General features: G+C 44.9%; 2 protein-coding genes across 2 annotated transcripts; one reads left to right on the forward strand and one right to left on the reverse strand.

Annotated features, from left to right (window-relative positions):
• The first annotated feature begins 208 nt into the window (after positions 1-208).
• LOC101760451 (squamous cell carcinoma antigen recognized by T-cells 3) lies at positions 209-8,034 on the forward strand. The gene is made up of 16 exons (XM_004972974.2): positions 209-565; positions 950-1,083; positions 1,243-1,300; positions 1,398-1,886; positions 2,680-2,814; positions 2,903-3,028; positions 3,584-3,628; positions 3,782-3,871; positions 3,947-4,086; positions 4,173-4,296; positions 4,538-4,612; positions 5,143-5,520; positions 5,598-5,690; positions 6,444-6,600; positions 7,079-7,318; positions 7,620-8,034. The coding sequence occupies exons 1-15, from the start codon at positions 332-334 to the stop codon at positions 7,303-7,305; spliced, it is 2,505 nt and encodes an 834-aa protein (XP_004973031.1). The 5' UTR covers positions 209-331; the 3' UTR covers positions 7,306-7,318; positions 7,620-8,034.
• A 541-nt stretch (positions 8,035-8,575) lies between these two features.
• LOC101761142 (fructokinase-2) lies at positions 8,576-11,570 on the reverse strand. The gene is made up of 4 exons (XM_004972976.2): positions 11,255-11,570; positions 9,283-9,828; positions 9,063-9,179; positions 8,576-8,957 (listed from the first exon to the last, which is right to left on the reverse strand). Exons 1-4 carry the CDS (start codon positions 11,462-11,464, stop codon positions 8,826-8,828), a joined length of 1,005 nt encoding a protein of 334 aa, XP_004973033.1. The 5' UTR covers positions 11,465-11,570; the 3' UTR covers positions 8,576-8,825.
• Positions 11,571-12,678: the final 1,108 nt, after the last annotated feature.

Below are 12,678 nucleotides of genomic sequence, written 5' to 3' on the forward strand. Positions count from 1 at the left end.
AATAGCCTACCAGTTTAGTTAATTTTGACAAAGAAGATGTAAAGATATATGTATCCTTTCAAGAACATTTAAATTAAACCACCCTTTATGTAACTATATTTTTGTAACAGTAACTACAGTTTTGATACCGACATGCTGTAATTCAAATCGCAATTCCAAATAAACCAGCCATATCAAATTCCACGAAGCACAAGGTGCTTTCGGGACAAAACACAATCTGTGAATCGCCAATTCGCCATTGCCCGCAAGGCCGCAACGCATAGGGGAGAACGGAATCGACCCCTCTCCAGTCTCCACCCGAGCTTGCACAGCAGCGCACGCGGGGAGAGACATGGCGACGGAAGAGGAGGTGCCGGAGGCGGAGGCGGCGGCGGCGGTGGCGCCCGCGCCAGCTGGTGGAGGCGGGGACGACGCGGAGATGCCCGACGCCGCCGCGCCCTCGGGCTCCGACTCGGACTCGTCGGACTCCGACGACGAGGGGGCGGGCGGCGTCGACGAGCTCCGCATCCAGGCCCTAGAGCGGACACTCCAGGAGCAGCCTCTCGACTACGAGACCCACGTGCAGGTACCCTTCGCGCTCCCCATTCCCCCGCTGCCACGGCTCGCTAGGGTTTTGAGTGGGTTTAGTCGTGGTGTTGGTTCGCGCATTTGATGGAAGCTAGTACACTACTAGGGTTGGAATTAGTGCGTGCCTTTACGCATTTGATCCCTTTTGTTAGGCTAGATATGCTCATTAGGCTGTCAATTTTGGTGCGTGTCAGCTGCAATGCAGAAATGGATTGTTATTTTTTTCAACAGGTTTATTACTTTGGTCCTAGAGTAATTGGGGTTGCTTCCTCATGTAGATAGTAGTCATTCTTATGCTGCCTTAGATGGGTGGTCACTGTTATTTGACAGACTTCCCATACTATTTGGTATTAGCCTGAATGTTTTGCGTCTGTTGTTGCAGTATATCCAGTGTTTGAGGAAGTCAGGCAACATTGAGAAGCTTCGCGCGGCAAGGGAAGAGATGAACAAGTACTTCCCTCTTACCCCGAAGATGTGGCAGGAGTGGGCGAAGGATGAAATCTCACTGAGCATGAGGTTTGTGATTGTTTTCTCCTTCTTATGCCTTCCTGAATTTATTCGTGTCATGTGCTGCCTTCCTGAAGTATTCACGTCGTGCAGTCTGCACTTCAGATTCATGGAAAACTGAGTTTCATTCTGTGGTTTTGTTTGTCTGTCTTGGTTGTTTTGTCACAGTGAGGAATCTTTCGCTGATATTGAAAAGCTATATGAGCGTGGGGTGCAAGAATACCTGGTATGTTGAATTGTTCTTATGATATTGTATTTAAACTATTGAGCTTGAGCATCTGGTTGTGGAGTGCTAACTTACTGTGGTGATCATTACACTGCAGTCCATTAAGTTATGGCGGGATTACCTTGACTATGTCGAAGAGCATGATCCATCAGTGTCTCAATGTACAACGTCTGGCCTCTCCAAGATGAGAGATTTGTTCGAGCGAGCCATCACTGCAGGGGGGCTGCATGTTACTGAGGGCAGCAAACTGTGGGCAGCTTATAGAGAATACGAGATGGCAATTTTGATCACCATCAGTGATGACAATGATGAGGAAAGGGCAAAGCAAGTTCAGCGTATACGCATGCTATTCCACCGCCAGTTATCTGTTCCTTTGGCTGAGATGGAATCTACACTTTCTGAGTATAAGATCTGGGAAGCCGAGCAAGGGAATGAAAATGATCCAGGTTCCAATTTTGATGGTGTCCCCTCAAATGTCGTATCTGCTTACAAAAAGGCCAATGATATGTACAATGAAAGGAAGCAATATGAGGATCAACTAAGCAATGCAGGCGCATCTGAAGCTGACAAACTGCAGGAGTTTCTGGTATGCTTAACATAATTTATGACCTTACAATGCTGAACTTAAATCTTGTTTAAATTCATCCTTCTAGGGCTAGGCTTGTACTATTTACTTGAGAATTGAGATGCACTCCTATTATTGTGTCAACGTTTAGGATATTTTTCATATTAGGCCTATCTGTGACTCTGAGCTGCTCTCCTGCTTCAAGTTTGTGGTGAAAATTTACATCTTTGTTGAAAAGCTCTTTGTTTGATTTCTCTCTTTTTTTACACAATTTCTCTCCTTTTGGTTGGTTTAACTGAAAGTTATAGAATTACAGTTCCATTTGATGACCTTGCCAGAAAAAAAACATTTTGTTCGTCAGTTCTGTCCTTTGAATTCCTGTTTCTGTATTCCAGCATTTTTATCTGTGGCTCTGCTCAGTTAGTACTCCGTAACTTTTAAAGGAAAATCTTACTCCCTCTGTTTGAAAATGTAGGTCGTTTTGGCTTTTCTTGATACATAGATATTGCTATGCACCTAAATATAGTGTTATGTCTAGATACATAGCAGAAAAGCCAAAATGACCTACATTTTGGAACAGAGGGAGTATTTGGAAACCAAAACAGAATCTATATGTTCCCGTTATATTCTGTATATCACAATGTGAGTTCATAGGTTGTTTGCCACCTTTCAGTCTTCCCAAGCTTATGTTTCATGTGATGCTTATTCTTTCTTTTCCAACAAAAGGGGTGCCATCTCACCATATCCATTACCTTTTACTGACAATATTCTTGTTCTTTGCTAACTCAATGTCACTTATTTGTATATGAAACAGAAATATCTCAAATTTGAAGAATCGTCTGGTGACCCTGCTCGTGTTCAAGTTCTGTACGAACGAGCTGTTTCAGAGCTGCCTGTTTCAACCGATGTATGGATAGGATACACGAGCTACCTGGATAGAACCTTGAAGGTCCTTTTAGAAACTTGTTTGGCAATACATGTCGATTCAATCGTGATATTCTCTCTTTAATATCAAGAGATGCCTTTTTTCTCTGCAGGTGCCTTCTGTACTAAGAAGTGTTTATCACAGAGCCACAAGAAACTGTACATGGGTTGGTGAGCTATGGGTCCATTATCTCTTGTCTTTGGAGCGGGTTCGTGCTTCTGAAGAAGAACTACGCAATGTAAGTTTCTTACTTCTCTCTTTTGACATGTAGTTGGAGATTTTGCATATTAGATTCTGTAGATCTTCTATGTATGCGAAGTAGATGGCAATGTTAGGTCTGGCACCATGGTTCCTTAAGATAAGCTGATTATAATCCTGTATAGTTTCTGTTCACCTTCTTAGCAGCTAACTGCACGGCATGGTGGCACATGCAACAGTATGAATTGTATGTAGTTAAATATTTGCATGTTTATTAGCTAGCTGTAGATGTGTGTTACTGTTATGTATTGGAAGTCCTGTTATACGTTGACGGAGAGCATAATGTCATTGATATAATTCTCTTCTCATTCGACTATCTACTATCTGTTTCAAAATATCCTAAAGCATCCTGGTAAGCAGCCAACTGAGCACATTCTGATAAAACTGAATATCATGAGTGTCTAATGTGTCCACTGCATTTCTTTTTGCCATTTGCCTTACTTTTTTGGTAGTTTTGGAAGATTGTTATTAAGCTTCGCCTGTTTCTTTTATGTATATTGGGAGCTAAAGATATATATGTGCTTGTACATTTCAGGTATTTGAACGGGCAGTACAGTGTTCTTTTCCAACCATACAAGAGGTTAGAATGAATCATGTTGTTTTAGTTTGGTTACTTTCTGGGTAAAAACCAGAGCATCCATTTTAAGAATTTTTTCTGGTCAATTCTTGTTAACTGTTCTGGTGGGATGCAGATTCTCATTTAGTTTTTATTTGGATGGCTGAACTGCTGCAGTATCTCAATATTTATCTCACTCGAGTTCATAGTCTAAGACGGAGGATTTCAGATGGGTTGGATTTCCAGCTGATCAGGCAGACATTCAAGGTACATCTTCTCTATCACCTCACCATTTACGTGCATTTTCTTAATTTTACTATAATTAATGGGATATAATATCAGAATGCTGCAGAATTTCTCTCACCTCAACTGGGAACCAAGGAGTTACTGCACTTGAATGCTTATTGGGCCAAATTAGAGCGCAGTCTTGGCAAAGATCTTTCTGCAGCTCGTGTCGTTTGGGAAAACGCTATCAAAAAAAGGTTTAGTTTTTTGCTTTATGCAAATTCATAAATGTTTCTTTTTACTGGCTACGTGCGGACCCTTAAATCTGTCACTATTTTTCCAGTGGCTCTGTTTTGGAAGTTTGGCAGCAGTACATTTCAATGGAGGTAGAAATGGGACATATACATGAGGCGAGATCGCTTTATAAGCGCTGTTATAGCAAAAGATTTGCTGGGTCTGGATCAGAGGTAAGCTCTTCTCAAACAAGCATCCGAACATCTCTTTCTTCCTGCTATCATGACCTGCAAAGTTGCAAACTTGCTGATGTACTCTTGTTGCTGCCTGTGAGCCAGAGTCTTAAATACTAGCTTAATCAGTTAATTGCCTCAGTTTATTTTTGTGAATACCATCATTGTTAGTATTTTGATATGATAAATCTCATGAATACTGATGATTTAATTTTCAACGTTATGATCTTAAACTTACTAGGACATATGTCATGCATGGATAAGATTTGAAGAGGAGCATGGCACCTTGGATGATTATGACCTTGCTGTAAAAAAGGTATGCTGCTGGCTGCTAGATGTTTTTCTATTTCACCTGTTCATTAGGCTTTCTGCTGAGTGTGAATTGGAATTATTTTTTCTGGGGAACAAAAAAATTGGTTTGACGTCCACTTCTTGCTCCTTCAGCATTATCTTTGTGTATGTGAGTGAATGCTCCTTCAGTTGGTCATACTCCATAAAAAAGAGCAACTGATAATATCTGCCAAACCAATCTATTCATTAATAACCAAGAGTATACCATAAGTTTCTGAAGATTCCTGGTTACTTCTACATAAAGTTGATAACTCATGAAAGCTTTTGACATTGTTCGTATTTTAATGTGATTAAATCCTCTGTGCAATCATCAGATGTTGACGCCTTGCGTGTTATTTAATATTTCAGGGGTTAAAGTGTTAGACATGCTGAGTTGATATCTATTCAACTGTATACGGTGTTTCTATCTGAACTGTATGAGCTAGGTGATAGCATGGGTTCCCGATTTATCATATTAACTACAGTTTTGAACTTGTTCTCCTCCCATTTGACCAGGTCACCCCTCGGCTAAAGGAGCTTATGGTGTTCAAGTCTCAAGAGGAGGCTAAAGTCGAGGCTTACTCTATGCTCAATGATAATTCTAATGCAGATGACTCTTCTCAGAAAAGAAAAGCAAGTAAAATGACCAATAAACAGCAGCCCCCTGCTAAGAAAAGGAAAGAGAATCCACCAAAAAGTGTCAAGTCATCAGACGACCAAGAAAAGACCCAAAGTGGACATAGTGGTGCTGTTACTGCTGTAGAGGTTGGAGAGGCATCCACAGAAATGAAAGTGGACAGCAACTGCCGAACAGGGAATACAGGTTCAAATGAACCAAAACCATCCTTCTACAATGACAAGTGCACAGTATTTGTCTCAAATATAGACTTGAAGGTATGTCATTTTTCATTTTTTTTGATGCATGTAGCTCCTGAAATTTAATTAACCAACTCGTTACCCTCTCTCTGTAGGCAACTGAGGATGACCTTCGCCGGTTCTTCTCTGACATTGGTGGTGCCACAGCAATAAGATTGCTGAAGGACAAATTCACCAAAAAGTCAAGGGTATGTGTTACACTTATTCTTATAATAATGTTTTTGTCTCTTGGGTTCCATAGTGTAAATAATAGCTTGTTTGTTGAATTCTGTACATAGCATCATTACACTATAAAATAAGGCATTAGTAGATTATGCTTGCTCCTGGATTAGTTCACTAGATGTTCTTGTAGTTTTTATTTCTTAGGCTGAAACTACAATGTTAGGTTGAAGAGGCACGCATGACATCTCAAAGTGCATATTTGAATGCACGTGACGCCACACTCTGCCCAAAAACTACTCCTATGACCTATCCTTCTCCAGCTTCATGATTCCCCACTACTACAATGTCCAGCCTCCTGACGAGCCACCCAGGCAGAGCCCCTTTCCTGCCAATGATGAGTAAGGCATGGGGCTGTGCTCACTAAGAAATACACTAGATGCTCCAGTAGTTCCTTGATACAAAGTGCAAACTGAGTTTGCCACTAAGTATACGTGTATTCATGGAAATTAGTGACTCTAGTGGACTTTTATGTTTTCGCTATTTTGGCACTGTATTTCCCAAACGTTTGATACTATTGGAGTGTTAGGAAGAAATGTTTTTCTTCAAATAGTCGTCGGGCTCAGAACATATGCAAACTAAAGTGCCATCATCCTGTTGCTTTTGGCATTATGCAAATTGGTATTATGTTCAGAGAATATTTGTCTCTGTGTTTTAAGATAATTACTACAGAATTTGGATTTCATTTTTCATTGATTTGTTTTTCCTTAATATTTTTGCAGGGGTTGGCCTATGTGGACTTTTCAGACAACAAGCATCTTGAGGCAGCCCTTCAGAAAAACAAGCATAGGTTGCTTGGAAAGAAAGTGAGTATCGCTCGATCAGATCCAAGCAGGAGTAAGAAGAGCCGTGAGGCAGGTCCTTCCTCCAAAGGCTACGGTATGTTCTTTGACCAGTTGACGACATTTTCTTTTTGACTGTTGTCCTATTTGAAAATTGCATCAACAGATCAACCTAAAGCTATACCGATAAGGGCAAGAATTTTAGAACCCCATATTGCACTTGGATAGTGGAGACTGGCACTCGCTTATTATCACATTCAACACCTGGTCTTTTCTGTTTTGGACCAAAACTAGTTTATAAGATTTTGGGTGGAAACCACGAGTCAAGTGGAATCTTGGAAGCTACACTGTAAAGTATATGCTGAAGTTTTGAAAAAAAAACTCAAAAAACAAAAGTCAACCACACAGTTTCAGATTAAACTGCACACATGCTTTTTTTTAGTAGATCTTCTGTACATGTGCATAAGACTAGAACTAGAGATCTGCATCACTTTTGCATGTTAATCGTGACTGATGTTATGGGGTACATCTACATAGCACCTATCTGATTTTTGCAAATTATCTTCTTTCTGCAGATAACTTGCCTCAGAGTGGTGATGATGGTGCAAAAGCACCTGGATCCAGTAGACCAGAAAAAGAAGTACCCAAAGGTGATGTGAAAATCACAGGGAAGAACACTGCTTTTGCACCACGATCTGTGGTTAAACCTCTTGGGTGGACTACCAAGGATGAGAAGCCAGATGGTGGTGCAGGAGAGTTGAAATCAAACGAGGAGTTCAGAAATCTGTTGCTTAAGAAGTGATGTTAGTAGGCAGGTTAGTACTTTATCATCTTTACAGTAGATGTCCAAGCTAGTGTCTGTACAACCACCACCCCACGCACATATTTCTGGGCCCGCGATGTATGTTTCAGCGCTTAGCTCTTGTTGCCTGCTTTAGGCTTTGAAGAAACTTTATACAGGATCCTGCAATTCTGTTTGTTTCCTCAGCTGCAAATTTTAAGTACCTGGCACATGACAATATTTTAGTACTATGTTTCAAACATCCGCAACCCGCCACTGTATATCACTGATTTTTGTTGGATGAGTCAACTCATAGCTGCTTGCAATGTGTGCAGGCGCGTGGATCTCCATGCCCCATCCAGCTTGATCTGTTTAGATTTCCAGTGGTTTCATGATTATGTTAGACCGACTTCTACCACTTCAACTAGGAAATCGAGGACAATGAGCACCTTGGAAATTCAGAATCATTGGCCAGGAGCAATGGATATGAAATCGAGGACAATTAGCATCTTGGAATTGAGAATCATGGCCATGAGCCATGGATATTTCTGTTAATCGAGGGAGGTTATATGCCATGTAGAAACTAGTCCTTTGCAGGGAATTATGTGCGGTTGCGTCCGAGCAGAAAAACCCCGACCATGTAAAGCAAAAACAGCGATCTTAAGATATTACGTTTGTTTTTAGTATTTTTGGTAGAATGTTCAAACTTACTGTCTCTCTGGCTGCTAAAAATGTTTAAACTTGTATTCCCTTCGTTTTAAAATGTAGGTCGTTTTGACTTTTCTAAGTGCATAGATTATGCTAGGTACCTAAGTAAAATCTATTTATCTAGAAAACTCAAAATGACATACATTTTGGAATGAAGTGAGTAACTATTTATTTAGTGTTAGGCATTATCTTTTCAGCTCAGCAGTCCAACAGAGCTTTGCCTGCATCTTGATAGAACTGAAACTGATTGCCGAAGAGTAAGGGAACTTATTGGCTAAAATAGTCAAAGGTGGCCGGTGAAAGTTACATTTTGTTGTTGATTTTGGCAAAAAAAAATTAACATAATATGCTTTTTTAGAACAGGCGTGCTCTAAAGTAAAACCATGCGCGTTTGAGATCCTGAAAAAAGCTGCTTGCTGGTACGAAGAGTTGTAAAGAAATCAGATTGAGATATTTGCACACTGATGTTGGTGAATATAAGACATTAACACAATTATTTCCATCTGAAGACGTTCCTTGAAACTCAGATAAATTTCAACGAAAGCCATCACATCACAGCAGCCTTCCCAATCACATGACACCATTGAGATCAAATGATTATACGCTAAAAAATTATCCACCACGCATGCCAACTTTTATTAATGCCCCGGGCGAAAACCATGTTCTTCTCTCACACCGCACACACCACACTGAGCTAAATTAACCCACACGAGAACACCAGCCATCTAAGAATTAAGAAGAGCAGCTAACAATCTCCTAATGATATCGAATTCAAATGATGACGTCGAGGGGCGACGAAGGCGGCGCGGTGGAGGCCGCGGCGGCGCTGGCGTCTAGTTGCCCTTGGCGATGAGCTCATGGGCGGCCGCGACGGTGGGCAGCGCCGGGATGGCGCCCTTCTGGGTGGTGCAGATGGCGCCGCAGGCGTTGGAGAACTTGAGCGCCTCGCGGAGCTTCTCCTCGTTCTGAAAGGAAGGATTAACACCAACGACATGATTAGTAAAGACACTTGATTAAACAGAGAGATGCTACTAATCTTGTTACGCAGATCAATCGATGAGGAATCATACGTGGAAGATGGAGTCGTCCTTGGCGACGTTGACGAGGAGAGAGCCGACGAAGGCATCACCGGCGCCGGTGGTGTCAATGGTGTTCACCTTGTAGCCGGGAACGCTGCCCTTGAAGTCCTGCAATGAGACACAGCGACCATGTTAATTTCTTGCAAGAATTAACCTTCGTACCAAATTGGACGACAGTGCAAGTTAAAAACACACACAAAAAAAATCGAACCTTGGTGAAGTATCTGCACCCCTTGTCGCCGTCGGTGACGATGAGGAGCTTGAGGCCATCGAACCAGAGCGAGAGCACGTTCTTCTCGTCGTTGGCATCACCCTGTGTGAGGAAGGCGACCTCATCATCGCTGACCTTGATGAAATCAGCCTCCTTCCAGATGCTGAGGATGCCGGCTCTTGCGGCCTCCTCGGACGGCCAGAGCGGGAGGCGGACGTTGGGGTCGTAGGAGCAGAGGATGCCGGCGGCCTTGGCGGCGCGCATGGCGGCCATGTGCGCGGAGCGGCACGGCTCGGAGATGAGCGAGATGGAGCCGTAGTGGAAGATCTTGGCGCGGCGGATGAGGTCCAGGTTGAGCTCGGCCTCGGTGAGCAGCATGTCGGCGCTGGGGTTGCGGTAGAACATGAACTCGCGCTCGCCGTTCTTCTTGAGGGTAACGAAGGCCAGCGCCGTGCGCGCGTGCTGGTCGAACAGGCAGCCCTCCGAGTTGACGCCGTTCTGCTTCAGGATGTTCACCAGCATGTGCCCGAACTCGTCGTCGCCGAACTGCAGCCATGGAACAGAGCAGGGGATCAGCAAATGCAGCTTCAGGTTGAGTTCAAATGATTTTTTTTGTTAAACTGGGATACTAATTAGTTGCCTTTCTTAATTGCAGACGTCATGTCCATATCGGAGCAGTTGTATACACAGTAGTAATGCTTAATCTTAAAGCAATTAACAAATGAAACGAATGAGAAGATGGTTTTGCAGTGCTTAAACAATTGCAGATTGAGTAAGAAAAAGCATCATGTGACGGTGAGGGCTAACTAATGGAACGTTGTTGCTATATGGCAGGCTGGGTGTTCTTGGATGATCCGACGGCAAGGCGACCCCAACCGCCACTAACCGACGGGTCGGTGTCAGATCCGAGTCAGCCGGGCCCCGCGGGGCACTGAAACACATCGTAACCCCAGAGGTCAATAACGTAACAAGATTTGTACAATAAAAATAACGTAACCGGGCGTGACCCCAAAGGCCAGAGCACAGGTTGCGACCCCTACGCCACACAGGTAGCTGAGGTGAGCTCAGTGAGGCCCAAAACCACTTTCAACGGCGCGCAGCAAACACGTGATGGGCCCCACGTGCCGCTACAGAAAATCTTACCACTAGATTACCTTTTTGCAAATTGTTAGCATATAATTCCAACATATAAAAATGCCACTAGCACCAACCAAATTGATGGACGCTACAATTCAATTGCTAGCACTACTATTTTTTCTTGTTTTCCTTAAAAAGGAGGACAAAACAAAACACATGGTATAATACGTCAAAAATTTGAATAATGTACAGCAGTAAAGTAAAGCGAGCCGGCGGAAGTAAGCGGCGGAAAATAGCAAAAGGGCGTGAGGTCACGCGGCGACAAGAACAAACAAGTCGCTTGTCGCGCGCCACCCGCTCCATGCAAAGCAAAACAAAACACAGACCCCTCCAAGACCCCAGCTGCAGCTGCACTATAGTGGCGTCCGTCAAATGATGCGCAGGCAGCTGCAAAGATTTTCCTAACCACAAATAGGATGGACAAGAATAATCATGCGCTTCAAAGTGGCATCACATCGTGTCATCCATCACCAGAAGGAAAAAAAAACGTACTACAACGATCGTGACGCATCTGCAAGCAATTGCCAGTCAACGCCCGCCCCGCCCCGGCACAAGGCGATCAGTCCAGGACGCACTGCCGCGGCGGTCGCCGGATCTCGCGGATCCAGATCCCGCTCCCCGCGCGGATCGTGAGATCACCCACCCACCCACCGGATCAGCCGCATCTGAGCAAGCTGCTGACCAACCAAACCGAAACCCCGGGCCGCCGGATCCAGGCGCGAGCACGAGGCCGGCCGGCCGGCCGGCGGATCCGTACGGACAATCCGGTGGAAGTAATGCGAACGAATTGGCAACAGCAGATGATACGGATGACGGGAATGAGTAGTATTATTACCTTGCCAAGGAAAGCGGATGCGCCGCCGAGCTTGGAGACGGCGCAAGCGACGTTGGCGGGTGCGCCGCCGGGAGCCTTGACGAACCCTCCCGACTCGGCGAGCGAGAGCCCCGCGACGTCGGGGACGAAGTCGATGAGCATCTCGCCGAAGGACACCACGAGGTTCGCCGACGACGCGGCGGCGGCGGCTCCATCTCCCAGCGGGGCCATTGATGGCTGCACGAACGAAACGAACGAAGGCGACGAAACGAGCTGGACGGAGAGAAAGCGAGAGGCTTGCTGTTTGCTTGTTGTGGAGGACGGAGGAGGGGAGGCCCTTGGCTGAGTTTATAAAGGGGAGGGGGAGCCTGTTGGCTTGGGAGAGGGATTAGGATTAGGATTAGTGGTTATTAACAGCGATTATTATCCGATCCGGTTATTCGAGCCCGCCTGGTTCTGCTCTGCTTACACGTCGGACAACAAACTGCACTCGGAGCTGGATCGCACAAAGAGCCAGACGTGTGGGGCCGTGGTTGGCCGCGGACCCACCGCGCCGGGGCGGGCGCGGTCGGTACGTTTGAATCTGCTGGGTCGGTGGGCCCGCGTGCCGGTGCGGGCGAGTTGGATTTGGATCAGGCTACAGCAGCAGCCAGCACCCAGCAGGCCTTCGCAGCAGTCTCGCGGAGGCCGGACGCTTGATTTCTCTCGTCGTCCGGTGCGGTAGCGTGGGGCCACCTGTCGGTGGGCGCGACCGATCTGCCTGATCAGGTCTCGACTACGCTCCCAAACCGCACGGCCGCGAGCTTGCGATCCTCCCTCCTTCCCCTTCCCCTAATCCTATCCGATCTGCACGCGGTAATTATCTCCGGCTCCAAGTAGAGTAGTAGCTATCTACCCGCGCGTTAGGATTTACATTTACCTACCCGGCTATTATTCTTGCGGTGTAAGGTCATTCTCAGTGGGAATTTCAGTGCGTAGTACGGGTTGTTTTGTTGTTCACAGCTAGTAGCTAGCTAGCTATTCGTATGCTGTTGCTGCTGCTGCTGCTGCTGCATCGAGATCTGGGCTGAGCTGGCGCTGGCGGTGCCGTCGTCTTTGTTTGAGTCCGCAGCAAGCAAAGTGCCTCTGGCCTCTGCTCTGCAATCTGGTGTGGTGGTTTGGACCAAACCATCAATCAATACCGTCGGCTCCTGCTGTTAGTTGCACTGGTAGTGTTTATTTAAGGGGTGTCTGGATACACCGTCCTAAACTTCAGTACCTGTCATATTGGATGTTTGGATAATAATTAGGAGTATTAAATATAGTCTAATTACAAAACTAATTGCACGTATGGAGTTTAATTCGCGAGATGAATCTATTAAGCCTAATTAGTCCATGATTTGACAATGTAGTGCTACAGTAATCATTTGCTAATGATGGATTAATTAGGCTTAATAGATTCGTCT

Source organism: Setaria italica, chromosome VI, assembly GCF_000263155.2.
Source record: "Setaria italica strain Yugu1 chromosome VI, Setaria_italica_v2.0, whole genome shotgun sequence".
Taxonomy (NCBI): Eukaryota; Viridiplantae; Streptophyta; class Magnoliopsida; order Poales; family Poaceae; genus Setaria; species Setaria italica.

What these genes read in the sequence shown, in the direction of transcription:
- LOC101760451 (XM_004972974.2), top strand. Translation starts at nt 332, where the DNA reads ATGGCGACGGAAGAGGAGGTGCCGGAGGCGGAGGCGGCGGCGGCGGTG. An exon ending in ACCTGGATAGAACCTTGAAG is followed by an intron (nt 2,815 to 2,902) that starts GTCCTTTTAGAA and finishes TTTTCTCTGCAG; the next exon opens with GTGCCTTCTGTACTAAGAAG. An exon ending in TCCTTCCTCCAAAGGCTACG is followed by an intron (nt 6,601 to 7,078) that starts GTATGTTCTTTG and finishes TTCTTTCTGCAG; the next exon opens with ATAACTTGCCTCAGAGTGGT.
- LOC101761142 (XM_004972976.2), bottom strand. Translation starts at nt 11,464, where the DNA reads ATGGCCCCGCTGGGAGATGGAGCCGCCGCCGCCGCGTCGTCGGCGAAC. An exon ending in GGTGCAGATACTTCACCAAG is followed by an intron (nt 9,180 to 9,282) that starts GTTCGATTTTTT and finishes GTCTCATTGCAG; the next exon opens with GACTTCAAGGGCAGCGTTCC. An exon ending in AGGACGACTCCATCTTCCAC is followed by an intron (nt 8,958 to 9,062) that starts GTATGATTCCTC and finishes CCTTCCTTTCAG; the next exon opens with AACGAGGAGAAGCTCCGCGA.